General features: G+C 40.1%; 1 protein-coding gene across 1 annotated transcript in view; it reads left to right on the top strand.

Moving 5' to 3' along the window:
* The first annotated feature begins 14,114 nt into the window (after positions 1-14,114).
* The window catches only part of LOC124612845, a 29,193-nt gene continuing 20,133 nt past the window's right edge, over positions 14,115-23,174 (top strand). The window contains exon 1 of the mRNA XM_047141283.1: positions 14,115-14,404. Within this exon, the coding sequence (XP_046997239.1) occupies positions 14,303-14,404 (102 nt within the window). The 5' untranslated portion in view covers positions 14,115-14,302. The remainder of the gene's footprint in view (positions 14,405-23,174) is intronic.

Below are 23,174 nucleotides of genomic sequence, written 5' to 3'. Positions count from 1 at the left end.
GAATTTTTAGATATAAGTTAAGAAAAAAAATATTAAAAAAATAAAAAAAATAAAAAAATAAAAATAAAAAAACACAAAAAAGTAGTTATATTAACTTAAGTATGTTGTTAAATTAACCTAATTATGTCATGTATTGGAAAATTCGACTCGTTCCACATCATTACGAAATATCGTATTCATGATCCATGGTACTAGTATTAATCTAATCTAATCTGAGAAGGCACGGCCAGTGTGAATGTGTGTACTGAAGAACCCATTGTAGCTAGATGCATGGCTTCTGTTCGTAGCTGCTTTGGGTGTTTCTCTCCTTATTGCTGTCATGAAAGCAGAACAGGAAGAGTTACAGCTTATGTGTTCTTGTGCATAGTGTGATTAATTGAAACACGATTCCTGTTGGAACCGTTAACAGGAAGTCATAGGATATTCCTGGAATCATTACTGAGATCTAATCCCTGAAAGGTTTTGGGTAGTCTTCAGCGATAAGTACGAGGTCTTCCTTCTAGCGTTTGATAGTTACACTTCAGTCACAATTCTGAAGCACTATTTTCCTTTTAAACATAACTTTTACCATTCATCTGCATCTACATCTACATGGAAACTCTACAAATCACATTTAAATGCCTGGCAGAGGGTTCACGAACCACCTCCACAATTATTTATTATTCCAAATTGTATGGCGAGTGGAAAGGATGAACATCTATATCTTTCCGTACGAGATCTGATTTCCCTTATTTTATCGCGGTGATCGTTTCTGTAGGTCGGTATCAACAAAATATTTTCGCATTTGGAGAAGAAAGGTGGTAATTGGAAATTCGTGAGAAGATTCCTTCACAACGAAAAACGCCTTTCTCTTAATGATGTCCAGCCCAAATTCTGTATCATTTCAGTGATGCTCTCTCCTATATTTCGCCATAATACAAAACGTGCTGCCCTTCTTTGAACTTTTTTCGATGTACTCCATCAGCCCTATCTGGTAAGGATCCCACATTCGTATTAGTCTTTGTTCTGTAAAGACGACATATCGTGTTAGTATCATGTACATCATTAATATTTCAATAAAAGTCAAACAAACATATTTTATAAAGACAAAATTCTCTCACATTTCCAATCATGCCAAGTGGTTTAAAATCTATGAGCTTTCAACTAGCACTCCTCGGCAGTTACCAAGTGGAGACTGGTGTATGATTGCTGCTGCCATCATAATAGAGCCACACTGCCTTATGTGACACCACTGGTGCTTACTCCAGCGTAACATATGGAAATGTTTGCATTATGCACCTACCGCACCCACTTCAACCTTCCAATGGCCAGATTCAAAGCTGTTCTTAGCTGCAGGCCATCATCTTTATTGAGGATATTGTGTACAAATTTTTATCTTCATCAGTACTTTTATGATGCTATCCCAGAAACAATTAGTCTCTGTTGCAATAGTGTCCTGTTTTCAGAGCATGTTCTGCTACCGCTGATTCCTCAAGGTACTGTGTTCCACACTGCACTGTTCAGTAATATGCACAGTCTGTTTCGCATAAAACTATCCACACACACAAGGTATTTTATATACTTCTGGCATTCTGAAGCCTACATTGTCTTTCACAGTCCTCATAGGATGTCCTTTTTTTGTTTACATGTCTTTGGAAAGATGGCTTGCAAAATGTGACAGTTGTTGTAGCTGTATTCCTTAAACTTTTTCCCTAAGTGGCTTAGTTCCCTCAGCAGGTTTCCACATCTGAGTCAGAGTATGCTTAATGAACCAAGGTCCCAAAAACAGAACTGTTCTGTGACAGTTGGTGGCAGCTGGTAGCATACAGCTATTGGTCTGTGTGGTTTGGTTTATGGTAAACACTGTGGCTGAGAAACCCACTTCGTTTACAGCAGACCAGGATGGGAAGGAACAGTAAGGCACTGTCTGTCTCTACTTCTATTGTGAACTTGATGTTGTTTTGGATGTTATTCATACGGTTCAGGAATTTTACGAGCTTTTCATATCCAGGAGACAAGATGTGATGATAAAAACAACTAGGCTTTGGAGGGGTTGTTTCCAGGGTGATTTCCTCAAAGTACTAAATAAACTCGCTGGCTATAACTACAGCCAATGGGCTTCCCATCACAATTACATCCATTTGAGTGAAATATTTTCCATCATATAAGAAATACGATATCCTCTGTGTGTGCTGAAATAAATCTACAAGACTATTGTCAAATAACTGGAAGAGCAGATCTATAGCATCTTTTGTAGGAACGTGCATGACATATGATACCACATCAAAGCTGACCATGATACCTCCTTCTCCAAGACTCATTTCCTTAGTTTGGCTTACGAAGACGGTTGTATTCTTGATATGATGCACATACTGACCAATGTGCTGAGTGAGGTGGCTGACTAGAGGTTCGCTAGTCTCTAAGTTGGCAGTCCAATAGTCCTTGCGATGGGATGGAGGGGTGTGTCCATCTTATGAACTTTTGGAAGGCCCTGCAATGTAGATGGTCAATGTGCCTGATGGAGGAGATTTATTATGACTTTCTCTTCCAGTGAGGAGCACTTGAAAATCTTCCTCATTGCTCTGGTGTTGATTCCCTTGACAATTTCTATACTTCTCTTCCTCCAGCATCAATAGAATCTTAGAATCGTAGTAGGCTCATTGAGTAATTACAGCTGCACTGACCTTGTCAGCTTGCAGAATGTACTGAGAGGATCATTGCATAGCTTGTGAAGACCATTACATTCAGCTCTTGTCATGTTCAAGGTTGATGGGTTGAGTTTTGACAGAATTCAGCTTGTTTCTGATGAATTTCATCTACATTTTCATTGAGAATCTTGAAAACAGCTTGTTCCACACCACTTATTACGTGAATGAAAGGGAAACTTCGTGGCGACGATGCAAAGTTAAGTCCTTCTTAAGAGCCTACCTGGCACGTGTGTAATGTTTCTCATAATCATGTTCAAAAAATGGCTCTGAGCACTATGGGACTTAGCATCTGAGATCATCAGTCCCCTAGAACTTACAACTACTTAAACCTAACTAACCTAAGGACTCACACACATCCATGCCCGTGGCAGGATTCGAACCTGCCACTGTAGCGGTCACGCGGTTCCAGACAGAAGTGCCTAGAACTGCTTGGCCACTCCGGCCAGCCATAATCATGTTGATGGTGCGTTCTATTGTTTTACCTCCTGCCCCACATGTTGTTGCTTTGAAATTAGACTGATTTACCCTTTATTCCTTTACATTATTTTCCTCTGTTATGGCATCTGTTGTTCTACTGTAGCTTCATCAAGCAAGTCCCAGTCCAAGGCTGAGAGCCAATCCAGTAGTCACAGGTGAATGGGACGACACTTAGCTGATGGCCATTTATATCTAATTGCTTTCTGGTGTGACTTATTCTCTCTCAGAGTAGGGTGAAGGTGGCATGACGAAATATACTTCTGACCACAGCAGTGTTGATATGGTGGTTCATGACGGCAAAATTCAGATTCATCTTCTCTCCACAGTAGCATAATAAGAAGGTTGGAGAGCTTAATAAATTAACACTTTCGAGATGTGGCATCCCCAGGTGATTACTGCTGCACCATGTTTCCTCCCCATAGAGGTACGTAGTACAGGGTCCAGCAAAAATACCTCCTATATTTCAGAAGGCAGTTACAAACAAACAAAGAAAGATACAGAGAAAATACTTTTATTTGTGAACAGGAACTACTATGCCATTTTACATTAGTTGGTTTTAAAATTTATGTTTGGTAAATAGAGTCCTCCGTTGTTGACACATTGATGAAGTCCTTCCCACAAGTTCTCCATAATCCTTTGTGTCATTTCTGGTAGAAGACCTCTATCATGTGACAGTAGCAATTTGAACCAACCATTACATTTATGCCATCTACTTCAAACAAATATGGACTCCACACTCCAAATTTAGCAACGACACACGAAACTGTCACATGATGGCTGGAAAGTGGTTGTTGGTGAAGCTCCTGAAGATTTTCTGCTACCAGACGGCGGAAATTTTGTTTATTTATAGCATCGGACAATCGAAAAGTGGGTCTTAACAGAAGAAATCAAAACAGCGACAAAGGGGGATGTTCTGAATAACACTTAGAGCTCTGCGAGTTTCAAAATCTCTTTAAGTTCATTCTTGCGTAGCCATCATTTTGTGTGTGTGCATGTGAAGAACTCTCTGCAGAATTCATCTTACACTCCTGTCACACAATCTCAGGGCAGCTGCATGTTGAAATGCTGAACGCTTTGCGATTGCTGGAAAGATACTCTCGCATGGGCCACATTTTCTGGCTTTGTCACAGTCCAAGGTCAGCCAGTAGGTATTCCTTTCAGTGCAGAACCTGACATTCTAAAGTTAGGTACCCAAACTCGGATACATTTTGCGATTACCTCACCCCATAGGAAAAATCATTATCAAAATCTGAACTGTTAAGTCACCCAAAATTCTAACTGGAAAACAAACTATTTGTTATACTTCTCAGTTGGTCATAATCTCATTTTATTTATGAATGGAAAAACCAAATGTTTACGAGAAACTGCTCTGAAAATAGCCTGAGTCAACAAAATTGTGAACATAGCCTCCAAAACTTTAAAAACATCTGACAGAATTTAGAAAAGGTGACAAAATCTCGTGAACCACATACAACTCTGTTAATAATTACATGAAAACAGGGGGATTCACCATATATCTATCTACTTTTTGTGTGTAACCAGTATCTCTGAATACTACAACTCATAGCAATACCGTATCAAAGCTTTTAATACAGTGTGAACATTCCCCACGTGTTTTGACAAGTGAAATATGATTCGCGCTCACGGCAGGAAATGCATCAGTGGTGAAATAGTAGCTTTTATGTCTTTGGTCGGATCTCAGGCTGTTATGGCGGTCACCGTAATTTACGCGCGCAGCACTATTTCGCGAAAAGTCACTATCACTTTGCTGTACACATAACAATACATAAAATCATCTAAAATAATGCGGTTGCAATAATTTTTACATGCCAAGGGGAAATAGTTCTGATGAGAGGAAGAAGTTTATATTTAGCAGTGTTTCAACAATGACTACCATGTAACTATTAGTTCACTAATGATACTTTTATTTTCGATGGTAGAAAGCAAAAATAAACAAGCGAAGAACTGATTTGAATAGAGTCCATAATTCTACTACTTTTAATAGAGAAAGAAAGTTTTTAGACCAGGGTACAGCGAAATATCTTAACTTTCCGTTGCATACGAAGCGTTGCGCGGGGCACCACGACGTCGGCGGGTTATGATGTTGTGAGCAGGATACAGGCAGTTCCACTTGCTAATCTTCTCCGGCGAAACGCGAACAAAGTTTCTGCACAGCTGTATCAGTAACCCAGTGGCGATTAACAAACCTCAAGACACTGGTATGCGACCGTTGTTGACATGTGCCGGCCGAAGTGGCCGCGCGGTTCTGGCGCTGCAGTCTGGAACCGCGAGACCGCTACGGTCGCAGGTTCGAATCTTTCCTCGGGCATGAATGTGTGTGATGTCCTTAGGTTAGTTAGGTTTAACTAGTTCTAAGTTCTAGGGGACTAATGACCTCAGCAGTTGAGTCCCATAGTGCTCAGAGCCATTTGAACCATTTGTTGACATGTTCCTCCTTGCAAAGCACATTACATACACAGTGTCCGTTTGCACTTTGTGCACTGTCCGTGACGCTTTCATTTCATAGTTACACTGTTTGTCACATTCCTATAGCCGCAGCCACAAATACACAGTTCATGGAATTGTTTTTTTACGTGATGCACACCGTAAACAATATCCACTCTGTTCTCGCAATTCAAACTTCTGTAATGTCATTGAAAGTCTCCAGTTTCACGGCTTGATAGAACGCGAAAGACGACGGCTCCACCATCCAAATATCAATGCCAACAAAGTTCATTCGCAACAAAGCCTTGTTAGCCGCACTTTCGTAGTTCAGTTTATATGCTCCTAAAGTTCGCTGTCGATAGCATTACGTACCGCAGCGGTAAAGCGAATTGACATTCTCATAGGTCGGTATCACTGTCCATACAATTTCGGGTGCTTTTCATAAAAACATAGTACCATTTTCCCGCGCACGCTTCACAGACGCATTGTCCACCGTACCTTCTATTACTCATCCTCCGTTCGACTATCGATTTCGCTATCGCTGTTACCTGTCTACAGATGTTATATCGTTCGTAAACTACATAGATCTTTATAAATGTTCTTGACTGCATTTTTCAAAATTAATAATATACAAATAAAGAAGTTTACAAACTTTTCCACAGTTACAAAGCAAGAAACATGTTTATGCATTGGCAAACGAAATAATCACAATTACATCCTTACATTTAAAAACCGCAGTAGTATGTTATATCATCATAATTACATACACCAGTAGGAACAAAAGAAAAAATAGAAAACGAAAGTAAATCATGGCAAAAAATTTTATAAGCGTACTTAGCAATGCCTTCACAATATCCTGTCAGGAACAGGTTCATGTTAGCCAAGCTTAATCCTAATGCGAAATGCTTGCTGAGTAGTAGTTACAGAACCACCATATAAACATACTCCTCCACAACAAACATGCAATGGTCACCCACCCAAGCCATTGCACATACTGAAAATGGCACATACACTGCTATCGATCGATACCCCCTCCACATCAGACTGCCCACCAAAACATATACAGCTGCCTTACCAAACATGGGAGATCTTTTTGCTAGACTCTTTACATGATTGTTGGTTTCATGTCGATATATACTTATAAAAGTCTTTTGGACCTCCACTCGTTTCAAGTGGATTAAAATCCACGAGCTTTCAGTTGAGTGCTCCTCAGCCATTATCAGGTGGAGACTGTCATATTAGTGATGGAGCCATCCTTATAGAGCCATGCTGCCTTATGTGACATCACTGGTGCTCGCTCCAGCACTATACATGGTAATGTTTTCGTTAAGCACCTGCTACACCCATTTCAAATTTCCAGTGGCTGGATCCAAAGCTGTGCTTAGCTGTAGTCCATTGTATTTATTGAGAGTACAGTAAATAAATTTGTATCTCCATCATGTCTTTCATGATGCTATACCAGAAAGAATAATAACAGATACTTCATCCTCCCAAATGGAGGTCCACCACCGAGTGACACAATCTATGCCTGACACCTAGAAGGAATGTCCAGTGAAGACAATCACAGCAGTGCCACATTTGGTGTACTCTATCAGTTCAATGTCCTGATGAGCCCTCAAGATCTGGAACACTTTAACGAAAAGGGCGTGTACTATGGCTGAAAGGAAAAAAACTGTCACAGTGGGAGTGAGCCCCAGCACAATACTTATGGTGTCAACATCAGGAGCTGTAGCCAGGGGTTTTGGAGATTTCTGCTTGGCCATAAGGCAAATCCTGGAGCTGTCCCCCAAATGCCCTCTGCAAGATTCCTAAATGGAAGGCAGGTCCTCCTATTCCATTTGCCCCCAACGCATAATAAACAGAATGCCAACAGTACAGACACAGAACAATGGCCACAAAGAATCTGAGACCTCTCCCTCAGCCTGCCAAATCCCCTCAGGGAAGGGAATTAAAAGCTACCAAAAACGATTACAATACAGTGTCCACTTTTTAGAGCATGTTCCACTATCACTAACTTCTCAGAATATCGTAGGTGAAAACATCTCTTGTGTTATACATGGCGCTGGTCAATTGTATGCACAGTCTGTTCAGCATGAAACTGTCCACACCTGCAAGGTATTTTCTATAATTCTGGTGTTCTGAAACCTAAATTGTTTTTTGCACACCTCATAATAACTGTATTATTATTATTGTTATTATTTCTTTCCTTTCTCAGATGTTATGTCTGGTTAAAAATGGTAAGTGATGCAGACCTTGATCAAGTGTGACTTCATTTTAACTGTACAGTAAATGTTACATTGCATTTAGGAACTTTCGGGTAATTGAACATGTATCAATAATTACAGATTTCTGTAGTTGTATATATACGTTTGGATGTAGCTGTATTGCGTTGATGTACTGGTGGATTTTGTGTGGTATGACTCCTGTAGTTGATAGTATAATTGGTATAATGTCAACTTTATCCTGATGCCACATGTCCTTGACTTCTTCAGCCAGCTGGATGTATTTTTCAATTTTTTCGCCTGTTTTCTTCTGTATATTTGCTGTATTGTGTATGGATATTTCGATTAGTTGTGTTAATTTCTTCTTTTATTGGTGAGTGTGATGTCAGGTTTGTTATGTGGTGTTGTTTTATCTGTTATAATGGTTCTGTTCCAGTATAATTTGTATTCATCATTCTCCAGTACATTTGTGGTGCATACTTATATATATATATATATATATATGTATATATGTATATATTATAATTACTATTATTATTATTATTGCTGGAGACCTGAATGTCGAATCGTTTATGTGCCTCTTTAGGAGGCGGCTAACCTTTCCTACTACTGAGCCTCAAAATGGCAAAAAAGCTTGCGTCTTTGTGTGCTCCATGGGGGCCTTGTGTTTGCATGTCTTTGGGAAGATGGCTTGCACAATTTGACAGCCATTTTAGCTGTATTACTGGAACAGTTTCCATAAGTAGATCAGTTCCTTTGGAAGGTTTTTCAGCATCTGGGTCGGCTTACACTCATTGAGCCAAGGTCCTCAAAACAGAAATGTTCTGTGACAGGTGATGACAGATGGTAGGAGTCGATAGGGGTTTGATTTATGGTAAACACTGCGGCTGAGCATGCATTTGCTTTACAGCAAACCAGGACATCAAGGAACAGCAGGGCACCATCCGTCTCTAGCTCCACCATGAGCTTGATGTTGTCATGGATGTTGTTCATATGGTTCAAGAATTTTACAAGTTTTTCATGTCTATCAGACCAGACAACGAATGGTTCGTTCATGTAATGATAAAAGCAACTAGGTTTTGCAGGAGCCATGTCCATAGTGATATCCTCAAACTACTCCATAAACATATTGACTATAACTGATGCTAATGTGCTTCCCATCACAATGCCGTCTTTCTCCTCCGAATACGAAAATACACTCCTGGAAATTGAAATAAGAACACCGTGAATTCATTGTCCCAGGAAGGGGAAACTTTATTGACACATTCCTGGGGTCAGATACATCACATGATCACACTGACAGAACCACAGGCACATAGACACAGGTAACAGAGCATGCACAATGTCGGCACTAGTACGGTGTATATCCACCTTTCGCAGCAATGCAGGCTGCTATTCTCCCATGGAGACGATCGTAGAGATGCTGGATGTAATCCTGTGGAACGGCTTGCCATGCCATTTCCACCTGGCGCCTCAGTTGGACCAGCGTTCGTGCTGGACGTGCAGACCGCGTGAGACGACGCTTCATCCAGTCCCAAACATGCTCAATGGGGGACAGATCCGGAGATCTTGCTGGCCAGGGTAGTTGACTTACACCTTCTAGAGCACGTTGGGTGGCACGGGATACATGCGGACGTGCATTGTCCTGTTGGAACAGCAAGTTCCCTTGCCGGTCTAGGAATGGTAGAACGATGGGTTCGATGACGCTTTGGATGTACCGTGCACTATTCAGTGTCCCCTCGACGATCACCAGTGGTGTACGGCCAGTGTAGGAGATCGCTCCCCACACCATGATGCCGGGTGTTGGCCCTGTGTGCCTCGGTCGTATGCAGTCCTGATTGTGGCGCTCACCTGCACGGCGCCAAACACGCATACGACCATCATTGGCACCAAGGCAGAAGCGACTCTCATCGCTGAAGACGACACGTCTCCATTCGTCCCTCCATTCACGCCTGTCGCGACACCACTGGAGGCGAGCTGCACGATGTTGGGGCGTGAGCGGAAGACGGCCTAACGGTGTGTGGGACCGTAGCACAGCTTCATGGAGAAGGTTGCGAATGGTCCTCGCCGATACCCCAAGAGCAACAGTGTCCCTAATTTGCTGGGAAGTGGCGGTGCGGTCCCCTACGGCACTGCGTAGGATCCTACGGTCTTGGCGTGCATCCGTACGTCGCTGCGGTCCGGTCCCAGGTCGACAGGCACGTGCACCTTCCGCCGACCACTGGCGACAACATCGATGTACTGTGGAGACCTCACGCCCCACGTGTTGAGCAATTCGGCGGTACGTCCACCCGGCCTCCCGCATGCCCACTATACGCCCTCGCTCAAAGTCCGTCAACTGCACATACGGTTCACGTCCACGCTGTCGCGGCATGCTACCAGTGTTAAAGACTGCGATGGAGCTCCGTATGCCACGGCAAACTGGCTGACACTGACGGCGGCGGTGCACAAATGCTGCGCAGCTAGCGCCATTCGACGGCCAACACCGCGGTTCCTGGTGTGTCCGCTGTGCCGTGCGTGTGATCATTGCTTGTACAGCCCTCTCGCAGTGTCCGGAGTAAGTATGGTGGGTCTGACACACCGGTGTCAATGTGTTCTTTTTTCCATTTCCAGGAGTGTATTTTGTTGACACTCACCTACATCATAATAAAATAAGAGAAATCAAAGCTCGAACAGAAAGTTTTATGTGTTCCTGTTTCCCACGCACCATTCTAGAGTGCAATGGTAGAGAAGTAGTATGAAAATGGTATGATGAACCCTCTGCCAGGCACTTACAGGGTGTTTCAAAAATGACCGGTATATTTGAAATGGCAATAAAAACTAAACGAGCAGCGATAGAAATACACCGTTTGTTGCAATATGCTTGGGACAACAGTACATTTTCAGGCGGACAAACTTTCGAAATTACAGTAGTTACAATTTTCAACAACAGATGGCGCTGCAAGCGATGTGAAAGATATAGAAGACAACGCAGTCTGTGGGTGCGCCATTCTGTATGTCGTCTTTCTGCTGTAAGCGTGTGCTGTTCACAACGTTCAAGTGTGCTGTGGACAACATGGTTTCTTCCTTAGAACAGAGGATTTTTCTGGTGTTGGAATTCCACCGCCTAGAACACAGTGTTGTTGCAACAAGACGAAGTTTTCAACGGAGGTTTAATGTAACCAAAGGACCGAAAAGCGATACAATAAAGGATCTGTTTGAAAAATGTCAACGGACTGGGAACATGACGGATGAACGTGCTGGAAAGGTAGGGCGACAGCGTACGGCAACCACAGAGGGCAACGCGCAGCTAGTGCAGCCAGTGATCCAACAGCGGCCTCAGGTTTCCGTTCGCCATGTTGCAGCTGCGGTCCAAATGACGCCAACGTCCACGTATCATCTCATGCGCCAGAGTTTACACCTCTATCCATACAAAATTCAAACGCGGCAACCCCTCAGCGCCGCTACCATTGCTGCACGAGAGACATTCGCTAACGATATAGTGCACAGGATTGATGACGGCGATATGCATGTGGGCAGCATTTGGTTTACTGACGAAGCTTATTTTTACCTGGACGGCTTCGTCAATAAAGAGAGCTGGTGCATATAGGGAACCGAAAAGCCCCATGTTGCAGTCCCATCGTCCCTGCATCCTCAAAAAGTACTGGTCTGGGCCGCTATTTCTTCCAAAGGAATCATTGGCCCATTTTTCAGATCCGAAACGATTACTGCATCTCGCTATCTGGACATTCTTCGTGAATTTGTGGCGGTACAAACTGCCTTAGACGACACTGCGAACACCTCGTGGTTTATGCAAGATGGTGCCCGGCCACATCGCACGGCCGACGTCTTTAATTTCCTGAATGAATATTTCGATGATCGTGTGATTGCTTTGGGCTATCCGAAACATACAGGAGGCGGCGTGGATTGGCCTCCCTATTCGCCAGACATGAACCCCGGTGACTTCTTTCTGTGGGGACACGTGAAAGACCAGGTGTACCGCCAGAATCCAGAAACAATTGAACAGCTGAAGCAGTACATCTCATCTGCATGTGAAGCCATTCCGCCAGACACGTTGTCAAAGGTTTCGGGTAATTTCATTCAGAGACTACGCCATATTATTGCTACGCATGGTGGATATGTGGAAAATATCGTACTATAGAGTTCCCCAGACCGCAGCGCCATCTGTTGTTGACAATTGTAACTACTGTAATTTCGAAAGTTTGTCTGCCTGAAAATGTACTGTTGTCCCAAGCATATTGCAACAAACGGTATTTCTATCGTTGCTCGTTTAGTTTGTATTGCCGTTTCAAATATACCGGTCATTTTTGAAACACCCTGTAAGCGTGAATTGCTGAGCAACCATGTAGATGCAGACGTAGATGTAGTTAAAATACTGTCCACCATACAAAAATACGATGATGTCACAGTATGCACAAATAAATCCGTAACAGTGTCATCAAACAATTAGGAGAGTATATCTATAGAATCATTAATGGGAATGCTCGTGAATAATGACTTCACATGAAAGCTAAATATCATATTTCCTTCTCCAAGGCTCATACCTTTAATGTGGCTGGTGAACTGAGTCCTATTCTTGATACGTTGCATGCAGTATTCGCAAGTACAAGTCAGTGAAACCCGCGCACATTGCTTGCAAGCTTAACATTTCCTAATGACAATTAGTTCTGTAATATGATAATCAATAGGTTATCCTTGTGGTTATCTGAGACCACTATTTCCTACATGCTTTCCTATTTTACCAAAGGGAGACAGCAGTAATGGTACTATTATGTATGTAGGCCATTACCCAAGGTTAGTGTGCATACCAGAAAGATGATAACTAATAATTTGTATTTTCATGCAGGAGACATGCAATTGCAGACGTCATAGCACAGTGATGATGCAGGATGATTCAGAATTCGTATTACACGCTTCTAGGGGTTGTAGAGGGGACTTAGTAGATGACATTTTGACAAGAAACCATGTCCATAAATGTACCCTTTGGATGTAAAATCGATTTGAGGATCGGATCACATTCAAATCTCCCTCTTCACTGGTACACACACTAGCTGAGAAGAGAGCGCCATAGTTAGTCCCTGTTGGTGACATCACATAACACTTTCGATATAATAACCGTTGTCAGACTACAACACTGGCTACGAGAAATTGGTATGTTGGAAACTAGGGTTGGTTGTGGTGCTCCACGGATGATCTGCACTCTAAACTTGGTAGATGACATCCTTGTAACATAGAAAGGAACCCAAGAACAAGTACTCGTAATATTACCTATACCTTATGCTTAGGGTTATTATACGTCCTCATTTATGCAGACATCTCAGCATTTTCGACTTTTGATGTTTCTGCAAATGTCCGCATGTTTTAGTTTTGTGAAAGAAGAACTGTTAATTTTTGTTTTCATCTTGTATCATGAACAATTCATATACTTTTTATTTCGGTTATTGAATTACATCATTTGCTGTTTGCTTAAAGTCCGTCGGTCAGTTAGACTTTTGAACTGCAAAAGCTTTTTTAAATATTTGTATCAACAAAAGGAACTTTTAAACATGATTCAGTCAAATGACAAATACACATGAGACATGGGCTCTATTAAGTAATGTAGGTCTGTCTGATGTGTGATATATTATTTTCTTTTGTTTGCTTCATGCATAATATAGCCATTTGGCGACATAAAATTGAAATAATACTGTTTGATTTAGCAGTTATAAAGGGGTTAGGTCGGATCACGACAGGAACATGGCTGTCACTGCTTTACGGCAATCGTGCTTTCATACGGATACGAGGTACGACGATCATACTTTTTTAAGTAAAAAAAAAAAAGAAAAAGAAAAAGAAAGAAAGAAAGAAAGAAAGAAAAACTCCTACAGCACACAGATCAGAGATCATTATCTCCGGACTCCGCCATGAGCGTACCGAGAAAAGGAAGAATTGAAAGTAATCCGATTTTGCTACCAATGGGTGCATTTCCGAACAGGGATTCCTTATCAGAATTTTTATCTACTAAGCCCCTTCTACAACTCTTAGAAGGCTATAATAGGAATTTTGAATCACAGTCTATAAAACAACACGCAAGGGGAGTGCACTGCCCGAAAACGCATATTTATTGTTGTTTCGTTAGAATGCAAACACTTATTTTGTGAACAGTTAAATAACGAAAGAGGTAATTATATATATCTGACATCTAACAAATGTTAACACCTGAAGTTGTATTATAACTCCCAAAAAATTCCACCTGTCAAATACCATAGCCGGCGCCAGTGGCTTCGGATCGATTCAACACAGGTTTCCACCCCACACCCCAAGTGGGTAAGGGCGTTGTGTGTAGTAGCGAGGGTGTGTTATGGAGGATATGTTTTTCATGGAAAATGAAATATAGTATGCAAATTGGTGAAATAAATAAATAAATAAAGTGACAAATATATTTATGCATAATGCGTGCCATCAAGTTGCGAAGTTATTCTTAAGAACTGTATGCAAGCAAAAATGGAAACGGAAATAAAAGCGAAAATTGTTGCTTCTGACAAACAATGTTTTAGTGAAAATGCCATTCACGAGCAGATACTGCACATTAAGGTACATTGAATGGGATGCATGTGCATATAAGCATGTGATTTACTGCCAGAGTTTCACTGAAACGTATTGATGTTATTTATATAAAAGTTTAATAATGTCCACCTTCACAAGAGCATGCAGCCCCTTTAATACAATTTCCACGTTTGGTTCAGTTTCTTAAATGAAATTAGTATTACGTAACTGGTATATTATCACATTAAATGAAATCAGTATTACGTATCTGGTATATTATGACATTTATATAGACTTCCGCATTGTCTTACGGCTGCCACTTTATCTTTCACAGGAGAATATTCTTTTGCATTTGTTTTGTACAAAAGTTCTAGTTTAGTTGACGAAAAACACTTCGACTGTTGTAGTTTTTCTGCACATCATGTTGTGTAGTTTAACATTGCTTGCGATGCATAAGAAATGCAGCATGGAGCAAGTTGTTGCGTTGAACCGTAAAACAGTAAATGCAGCAGAATCTAATATCAAGTGTGAATAGCCTATCATGCATAGGTGATAACATAAATATATCATAAATAAATTAGACTTAGTTCTCCAGTGAATAGTCCTTGCATTATAATTAGAATCAGAATTTTTATTGATCATAACATACAAAGTCAAATCACAGATGTACTGGGGACTCGTCAACATTACGTTTACATTTCAATTAAACTTGTATATACAGTATTACAAAAACAGTATATCAACATTCCAGTTTACATGTGTTACAAAGTAATATATAACAACTGCGTTTACATAGTGAACATATTTTTACAATCATTTATTTGACACAAAACGTAACACAAGCTTAATTTACAGGTGACGTTTCCTTGCTCAGACTTCCACATCATCATTCATAAATATCCTCAACCTATAACTTCATTGCTTTGTTCAAACTTATGTAGAGAGACAATAGCAGTACATCTTTTCAGTGTTTTGCTTTTTCTTGACTTCACTGTTAATGTGTCATTATTATCAACTGTACCATACGAATATCTTTTTCCAGTTTTCCATAACAAGATCTGTCTGCATCATTTTTCCAGTAACAACATTTTTAAATATGATTCTGCAGTCTCAAATTCTTGATGTGTTTCTTTTTCTCCCTTTGCCCCATTTCAGTTGTTTAATTCATCCACTACACATAAGAAGAATCGCACACTACTTGCAATCCCCACTAACATAGTGTGTGGCATAGGCCTAATGTTGATCACATTTCTAAACTTTTGTAGTGAGTGGAATGAAAACAAGATTGGTGGATATATATCATTCACTACTAATTTAGGGAGAATCGCGAGCTTGTAAAACTTACACAAATTCATGATATTCCAAACAAAACTGGACATTTCTGTTTTTCTTTATGGAGTACTATCTTGATGGAAGAATTCACCATCACCACCGAAGACAGTGTTGGATGAATCCTGTTGAGAAACTGAACCTTCAGGGATATGGAACAATGTAAGGTAGAGCCACTTGTAACAGAAAAGATATGAAGCTGTCTGGATTACTAAGGAACTTTTAGCCATGGTGCTTGGTGTGCAACTGTTTTTAGACCTGCGGACAAGTAGTTAACTATGGAATTGTACTAGTGCTCTGTCAGAAAGTGTCATATACAAGGTCTGCCACAAAAGCAAACTATAGATGAGGCATTTAAAAAATGGAGTTTGTCTTTTGCCTATAACAACACCATATATATTTCAATTTACATGATTGTTTATAGCAATTTTTTTAGCTAGTCCTTGAAGCAATCCATGAGGTCTTCTGCCAGTACTGAACTGTAATAGAGGCTTTTGTGGGGAAGTCTGTCATTACTTACATATTGGGCAAGTTAAATTCATCTGATACTGCAACTAATGAGGTGGCTTTTGTACTGTTCACCCATATTCTTATAAAAACTGTAGCATTGGTTACATATTACTCCTAGATGAGTTTCACAATTGACCATAGCTTCTACTGGTAATAGAGTTATTTCTTCATACCTCAGCCTAAAGCATCGAAGTTTCACAAGCATAATGCAGTTTAGAGAAAACTATTACCTGGTACACCATCTGCTTGGTAGTAAACACTTTTTTGAATCATGGTGCCCCACAGATTACATGAATTTCAAGAAGATATCTCATTACACCTCTCAGCTGTATTAAAAACTTTATGGTTTGGCTGATTTCAAGCCTAGCCCATCACAATGGAAACTGGAAGAGGATAAAAGAACAGTTAATCAGTTTGATAACTTTGTCAAATAAACTTGTCAAAAAATCATAAGAAACAACAAAATATGGTTGCAGGACTTTCAAACATGTTATTGATCCAGTATGGATTTTCATTTCATAACTGATCTGGCAGGATTCAGTCATTCATAAATTGAAAGCATTGCACAATATGACATATATTTTTACATTTCCACTATAATAAGAGACAATGTAACAGGGTAAACATGACCATTAGGTTGTTTCGTATACCATATTCAAATAATGGAAAATATAGGATGGAATGTAATGATATTATGAAAAGGAAAGTTGCTACTCACCACATAGCAGAAATGCTGGGCTGCAGATAGGCACAACAAAAAGATTGTCACAAGTGTGGCTTCAGCGGTTTCCCATGGTTTGCCTAAATATCTTAAGGTTAATGTCGGGACAATTCTGTAATGACCTCATCAATGATGAGCCATTTGAACCAAAATCATCTTTCCTGCCTGCTCCAGATGTGTGTCAAAGATTGTATTTTCGTAGTCTGGGAAGAGAGAAAGAATGGGGAATTGGTTCCAGGATATGTTGTGTAAGCTTTGTCATTTTCTGAGTATACAAAGTGAGGCCAAATTGCCATATGCCATATGGATACTAGAAGCTGTTGAGAAGTTACTCAGTTCTTCAGAAAGATCATCTCTATTCAGCTTTCAGTATTTTTTTGTTCAATCGGCTTTGTCAAAGTTTACATTAGAATCAAATCAGTTATCAGTTACACATACATTTAAGAACTAAAAGGATTTCTTTGTCACTGAGGAAAAATGTATAATGATTTGTTCTTAGGAATTCAATTGAATAGAATTCATTTTATTTGAGCCAAGTTTGTAATATGAACTTATATTTATTTAGCAGTACTGTATGAACTGAGTATGGTAACTTATTGAAAATGTTTATGCATAAGTACTTATAGTTATTATGGATTATAGCAACTCTTGAGAAAAGTAAATCCAACAAGTGATTGTTTGTAGTATTGTGTAAATGCATGCCACATCTTATGTTGAATTTTCCCAGATTTTCAATAGCATACATTAAGCTGTTATATACGTACAGGCTAAAGTGCTATGATTATTCTGAGACTGTTCAGATGTGCGAGCTGGAGTTGGATTGTCATCTGTATCAGCTGTGATCACTGGGAGTGAAAATAAATATATGTCCCTTAAGACAAGCCACAGAGTTGAAATTAAAATGTGATGGGATAAAACATTTGCTTCATATGATTAGAATGACCAAAATGTGTATGGTTGAATGGGTAATATACTGTAGATGAAACATTTGATTCCACAGTTCATCAGATTCTGACCCCTTCCGGTTGTTACATGTGTACAACATTTCAACTGCAAGTAACCTGACCTAGCTGGGAGAATTAGCATAAGGTTTGTAAATAACCATTGTCCACAGGAAAACATAACAAGGTTCAATGAAAATTTAACAAGAAAAGTAACTGAAAACAACAAGATTCTTAAAAAGAAAAAGATAAAATTGCAACACATGCAACAGCATGCTTTTCAATATGTTCCAGACTTTGCACATAAAAACATGGCTTTCCAGGGCCCATACTTCAGGCTCTGTTGGTGATACAAAGGCAGGCCCTCGTACTATAAACCATTTGTAGTCCCAACAGAAGGATCATCATAGTATCACCATCGTACAGTAGGGGTTTAAGTATGAATATTACACACTACTTTCAGTTTAGGCAAATGCAGCAAATTGGTTGCTCCTTTTTTTTTTACGTGATCTATGGTGCAGCTTGTGGAGGTGCCATTAGTTCATGTGCAGTTCCTTAGAAAACCTGAAAAAAAATTTTTTTTGTAGCAAAACCAAGTTGTGGTGTCCAAGACGGCTTTGCAGAGCAAATGGCTGAAATTTTTACAATAATCTCCTAAGACCCGCCATAAACAACCTGGAAAATTGTCTTGATATCTTTATCTGTTTCTGAGATATAGATGTTTGATGTTATCTTATGCTTACATGTAAAATCTGTAGTTTATAAAGTGATGCAGCAAAAAGGAATTTGCTACAAAATGTGTCTGTTATCATCATGTTGGTATGGGAACTGCATGTTGTAGCACTAAAGTATGCACAAAAACCTTTTTGCACATAAAATCTGGTCTGAGGTGTAAAATTAGTTTTGTGTTATTTCAAATTCATGGAAGTAAACTATCAAAATTTTACTCACCAATACATTTCTTTTCATATGAGTGACTACCCTGTTGCAGCAGGGAAAAGAAGGGAACCAGTGGAATGATGCTCCTCTCGGAGCACAAAAAATTTGAGTATTTTCCTGTTTATTTAAAAGACTGACTGAAAAGTGGGGTTTCGGCTGCCTCATTCAACCTTCTTCAGCACCTTTAAAAATATTGGAATGCAAAAATTTGCACTTTTTGATGCTGAAAGAGAAGAAGGCAGTGGCAGTCACAAAGAAACAGAAAAGTAACAAATGCTGCTTGTGTTATAGAAATAAATAAGGAAACAAAAGGCAGTGTGGCAGAAAGAAAGGGGCACAGCGGCAGTGGAACATAGTTGGCAGTGAGAGAACAGTGTTAGGTAAAGAGTGAAGAAGACAGTGCCAGTGGGAGAGGAATAGAGAGGAGGACACATTGGATGTGTTTGAGAACCAGTGATAATGAGAGACAGAGTCTATGACAGTGACAACGAGGGAGAGATAGTGACAGTAAGAAGAGACAGCAGCAGTGGGATAGAATGAAAGAGATGGTAGCAGAAACAGAGAGCAATGGGGAGACAGTGACAGTGAGAGAAGACAGAAGCAGTAGGACACAATGAAGGACACTGGCTATGAGACAGGCGACAGTGACAGTTTGGTAGACACAAAGGGATAATGACAATGAGTTGGGCTGAAAGAATGAATCAAAATGGGCAAATGAGAGTGGTTGGGTGTGAATGACTTACAGCAATGGACTAGTGGATGTGAGTGAGTTACGGTTAGGTGAGCTTGTGAGAGTTAGAGGTGACTTGCATATTGAAAGGAGTGCGGATATGTTCACATGCCAAAATTTTTGGGAAAATTTTTAAAGGTGCTGTGGAAGGTAAAATGAGGCATCTGGTACCCCACTCTTCAGGCAGTTTTTTTTAATAAACAGGAACATACTTGCATTTTTTGCGCTCAGATAGGAGCATTTATCCATTGTTAAAAAAAAAAATTAAAAAAAAACCAAGAGAAATACTGGGTAGACAACACATTTCAACAATTAAGATGGCAGATGGACAGAAACTAACAACAAAGAGAAAAGTCTTCAAGCATTCAAACATTTCTTTACATGTTTTTATAATCAGATGGTTCAAAAATTAATGACATTCCGGAAGTAATGCCAGGTAAGGTATGAAAAAGCATTTGAGACATAAAGCAAGGAAAAGGTACTTTGAGAGGATGATATATCTACAGCTACATTCTGCAAACCACCATGAAGCGCATGGCAGAGGGCACTTCCTATTATACCGCATACTAGGGATTATTACTGTTCCACCCGTGCATGGAGCACAGGAAGAACATTTGCTTACATACATCTGTGCTTGCTGTAATTAATCTAATCTTGTCTTCAGAGTCACTACATGAGCAGTACATAGGGAGCTGTAGTTTATTCCCAAATTCTTCACTTAATACAGATTCTAGAAACTTTTTAATTAGGCCTTTGTGGATAGTTGGCATCTATCTTCAAGCATCTGCCAGTTGAGATTTTTCAGTATCTCTGTGACTCTCTTAAGGATCAAACAAAACAAACTGCCCTTTATATACATTCTGTATCCCCAGTAGAGGTGTTTAGTATGGGTCCCACACACTAGAGCACTATTCAAAGATGGGTCACTTAAGTGTTTTAGAAAGGAACACCTATGAAAACTGATTATATTTTCCTAGTATCCTACAATCAAACATAGTCTGCCACTTGCTCTACCTATGACTGAATCCATGTGATGATTCCGTTTTGTATCCTTAAAGGGATTTGAATTAGTTGACGAATTCCAGTTAGGGTTCATTTTTTCAGACAGTGTTTCATTACCAATTACTGCATCATCTGCAAAAGGTCTGAGCTTACTATTAATATTGTGTGCTAGATCATTAATATACAGCATGACTAGCAAGGGTTTCAACACACTTCCTGGGGAGATGCTTGAATTTATTTCTACACATCTAGAAGACTGTCCATCCAAGGTAACATGCTATATCTTCCCTTTCAAGAATTCCTCGATCCATTCACAAATTCCATTTGATGCATCTATCATTGTAATTTCCTTAATAAGCAGTAGGGTAGTACCTGCATGTACTTGAATGCTGTGATCTCTATAGCTTTCTGTATGTCAAATGAGAAAAATGCAGGTTGAGTCCATACCCTGTTTTTGGAATCCACACTAGCTGACATGAAGGAGGTAATTCTGTTTTAGATATCTCATTATGTTTGAGCTCAGAACATGTTCTAAGATTGTACAACAGACTAATGTCAAAGGTACTCAGAAGTAGTTTTGTGAATTATCTCTGCTACTCTCATAGATGAGAGTGATTTATGCTTTCTTCCACCTGTTGGGCTAATTGTTTTGTTCAAGTGATCTACAGTATATTATTGTTAAAACAGGCTAACTCAGCTGCAATTGCTTGTAGAATATGATAAAGATTCCATTGGGCCCTTGAGCCTTGTTCAATTTCTTGATGATATCAACTATTTATCAGTCTCATTAACACTAACATCCACACTGCCTGACCAAAAAAAGAAGCACCCAGAAGGGGAGTAGGAAACAAAATGAAACTTTGTGGGTTGTGAGGGTATGTTATGTTGTTTCAGTGATTTATAATATCAAATCAAATTTTTAAAGAACTTTGCAGTTTGAGCCACACATTAGTATGACAGTGCAACCCTCTGGCCTTGGTGCATACACTATTTCAACAGCAAAGGATCTCATAAAGCCGTTGTATCCTCTCCTGAAGTAACGTGGCCCACAGCTGTCATTAAGTGGTGCATGAGATTCGGGATGCTGACACTGGGATAGAGTCAACATCCGAGCTGGTCCCACTCATGTTCTATTGGGGACAGATCTGGGGATCTTGCTGGCCACGGGAGTGAATCAACATCAGAATGACAATTCATAGAGACATGTGCCACATCCAGTCCTGGATTGAAGTCTTTTTAGTAGGGAGGACACAGCATGTTTCCTTTGGTGGAGAGTCGTCATCAGATGTAGAAGTAATTTCGGGTGTGCCCCAGGGAAGTGTGTTGGGACCCTTGCTGTTCATGTTGTATATTAATGACCTTGCAGACAATATTAATAGTAAAACCAGGCTTTTGCAGGTGATGCACTTACCTATAATGAAGTACTGTCTGAAAGAAGCAGTTTAATACTCAGTCAGATCTTGGTAAGATTTCATCATGGTGCAAAGATTGGCAACTTGCTCTAAATGTTGCACTCCACAAAAAAAAAAAAAAAAAAAAAAAAAAAAAAAAAAAAAAAAAAATAGTATCCCTTGATTATAATATCAGTGAGTTACTGTTGGAATTGGCCAACTCATACACATACCTGGGTGTAACACTTCGTAGGGATATGACAAGAAATGACCACATAGGTTCAGTTGTGGGTAAAGCAGGTGGTAGACTTCGGTTTACTGGTAGAATACTGTGGAAGTGGACCCTGTCTACAAAGGAGAACAAATCACTCGTGCGACTGGTTCTAGAATACTGTTCAAGTGTATGGGACCCATACCAGATAACACACATAGGAGCATTGAACGTAGACAGAGAAGGGCAGCACAAATGGGCACATATTTGTTTAATCTTTGAGAGAGTGTCACAGAGATACTGAAGGAACTGAACTGGAGACTCCTGAAGATAGATGTAGACTGTCCTGAGAAAGACCATTAACAGACATTCAAGAACCAGCTTTAAATGATTACTCTAGGAATATATTACAATCCCCTATGTATCACTCACATAGGAAATGTGAGCCTAAAATTAGAATCATTACTGCATGCACAGAGGCATTCAAGCAGCCATCCTTCCTGTGCCTCATACATGAATGGAATAGGAAGAAACCCTAGTAACTCATACAATGGGAAGTATCCTCTGCCACGCACCTCACAGTAATTTGCAGAGTAAAGATGTAGATTTAGATATGGTCAAGCATTGTCATGTTGAAAAGCGGCGCCACGACACTGTCACATGAGAGGAAACACATGAGGATGCAGGATTTGCATAATGTACTGTTGACTCAGTCACTACCAGCCATGACCTGAAGTCATGCCAGGAGTGACACTGCTGTGAAACATTAGAAGAATGAGACCCCTTCCCAGGTCAGCACCATACTCACTGACAATGGTCACTTGGGGTAGTGCAGAATCACAATTCATCACTGAACACAGTGTGATTCTGTTTGTCAGTAGTCCATGCTTTCTGGTGATAGGAACCACTCCAAACACAACCATTTGTGTTGTGGTGTTAACAGCAGCCTATGCGTGGGCTGGTAGTTCCTTAGTCCAGCTGCTGTTACCCTCCATCCAATAGTGTGGAATGATAAATAATGTTGCTGAGCATCTATTACTTTTT

Source organism: Schistocerca americana, chromosome 1 (assembly GCF_021461395.2).
Source record: "Schistocerca americana isolate TAMUIC-IGC-003095 chromosome 1, iqSchAmer2.1, whole genome shotgun sequence".
Taxonomy (NCBI): domain Eukaryota; kingdom Metazoa; phylum Arthropoda; class Insecta; order Orthoptera; family Acrididae; genus Schistocerca; species Schistocerca americana.
The sequence above is the reverse complement of the archived record's forward strand: the minus strand, read 5'-3'. Positions and strand labels throughout refer to the sequence as shown.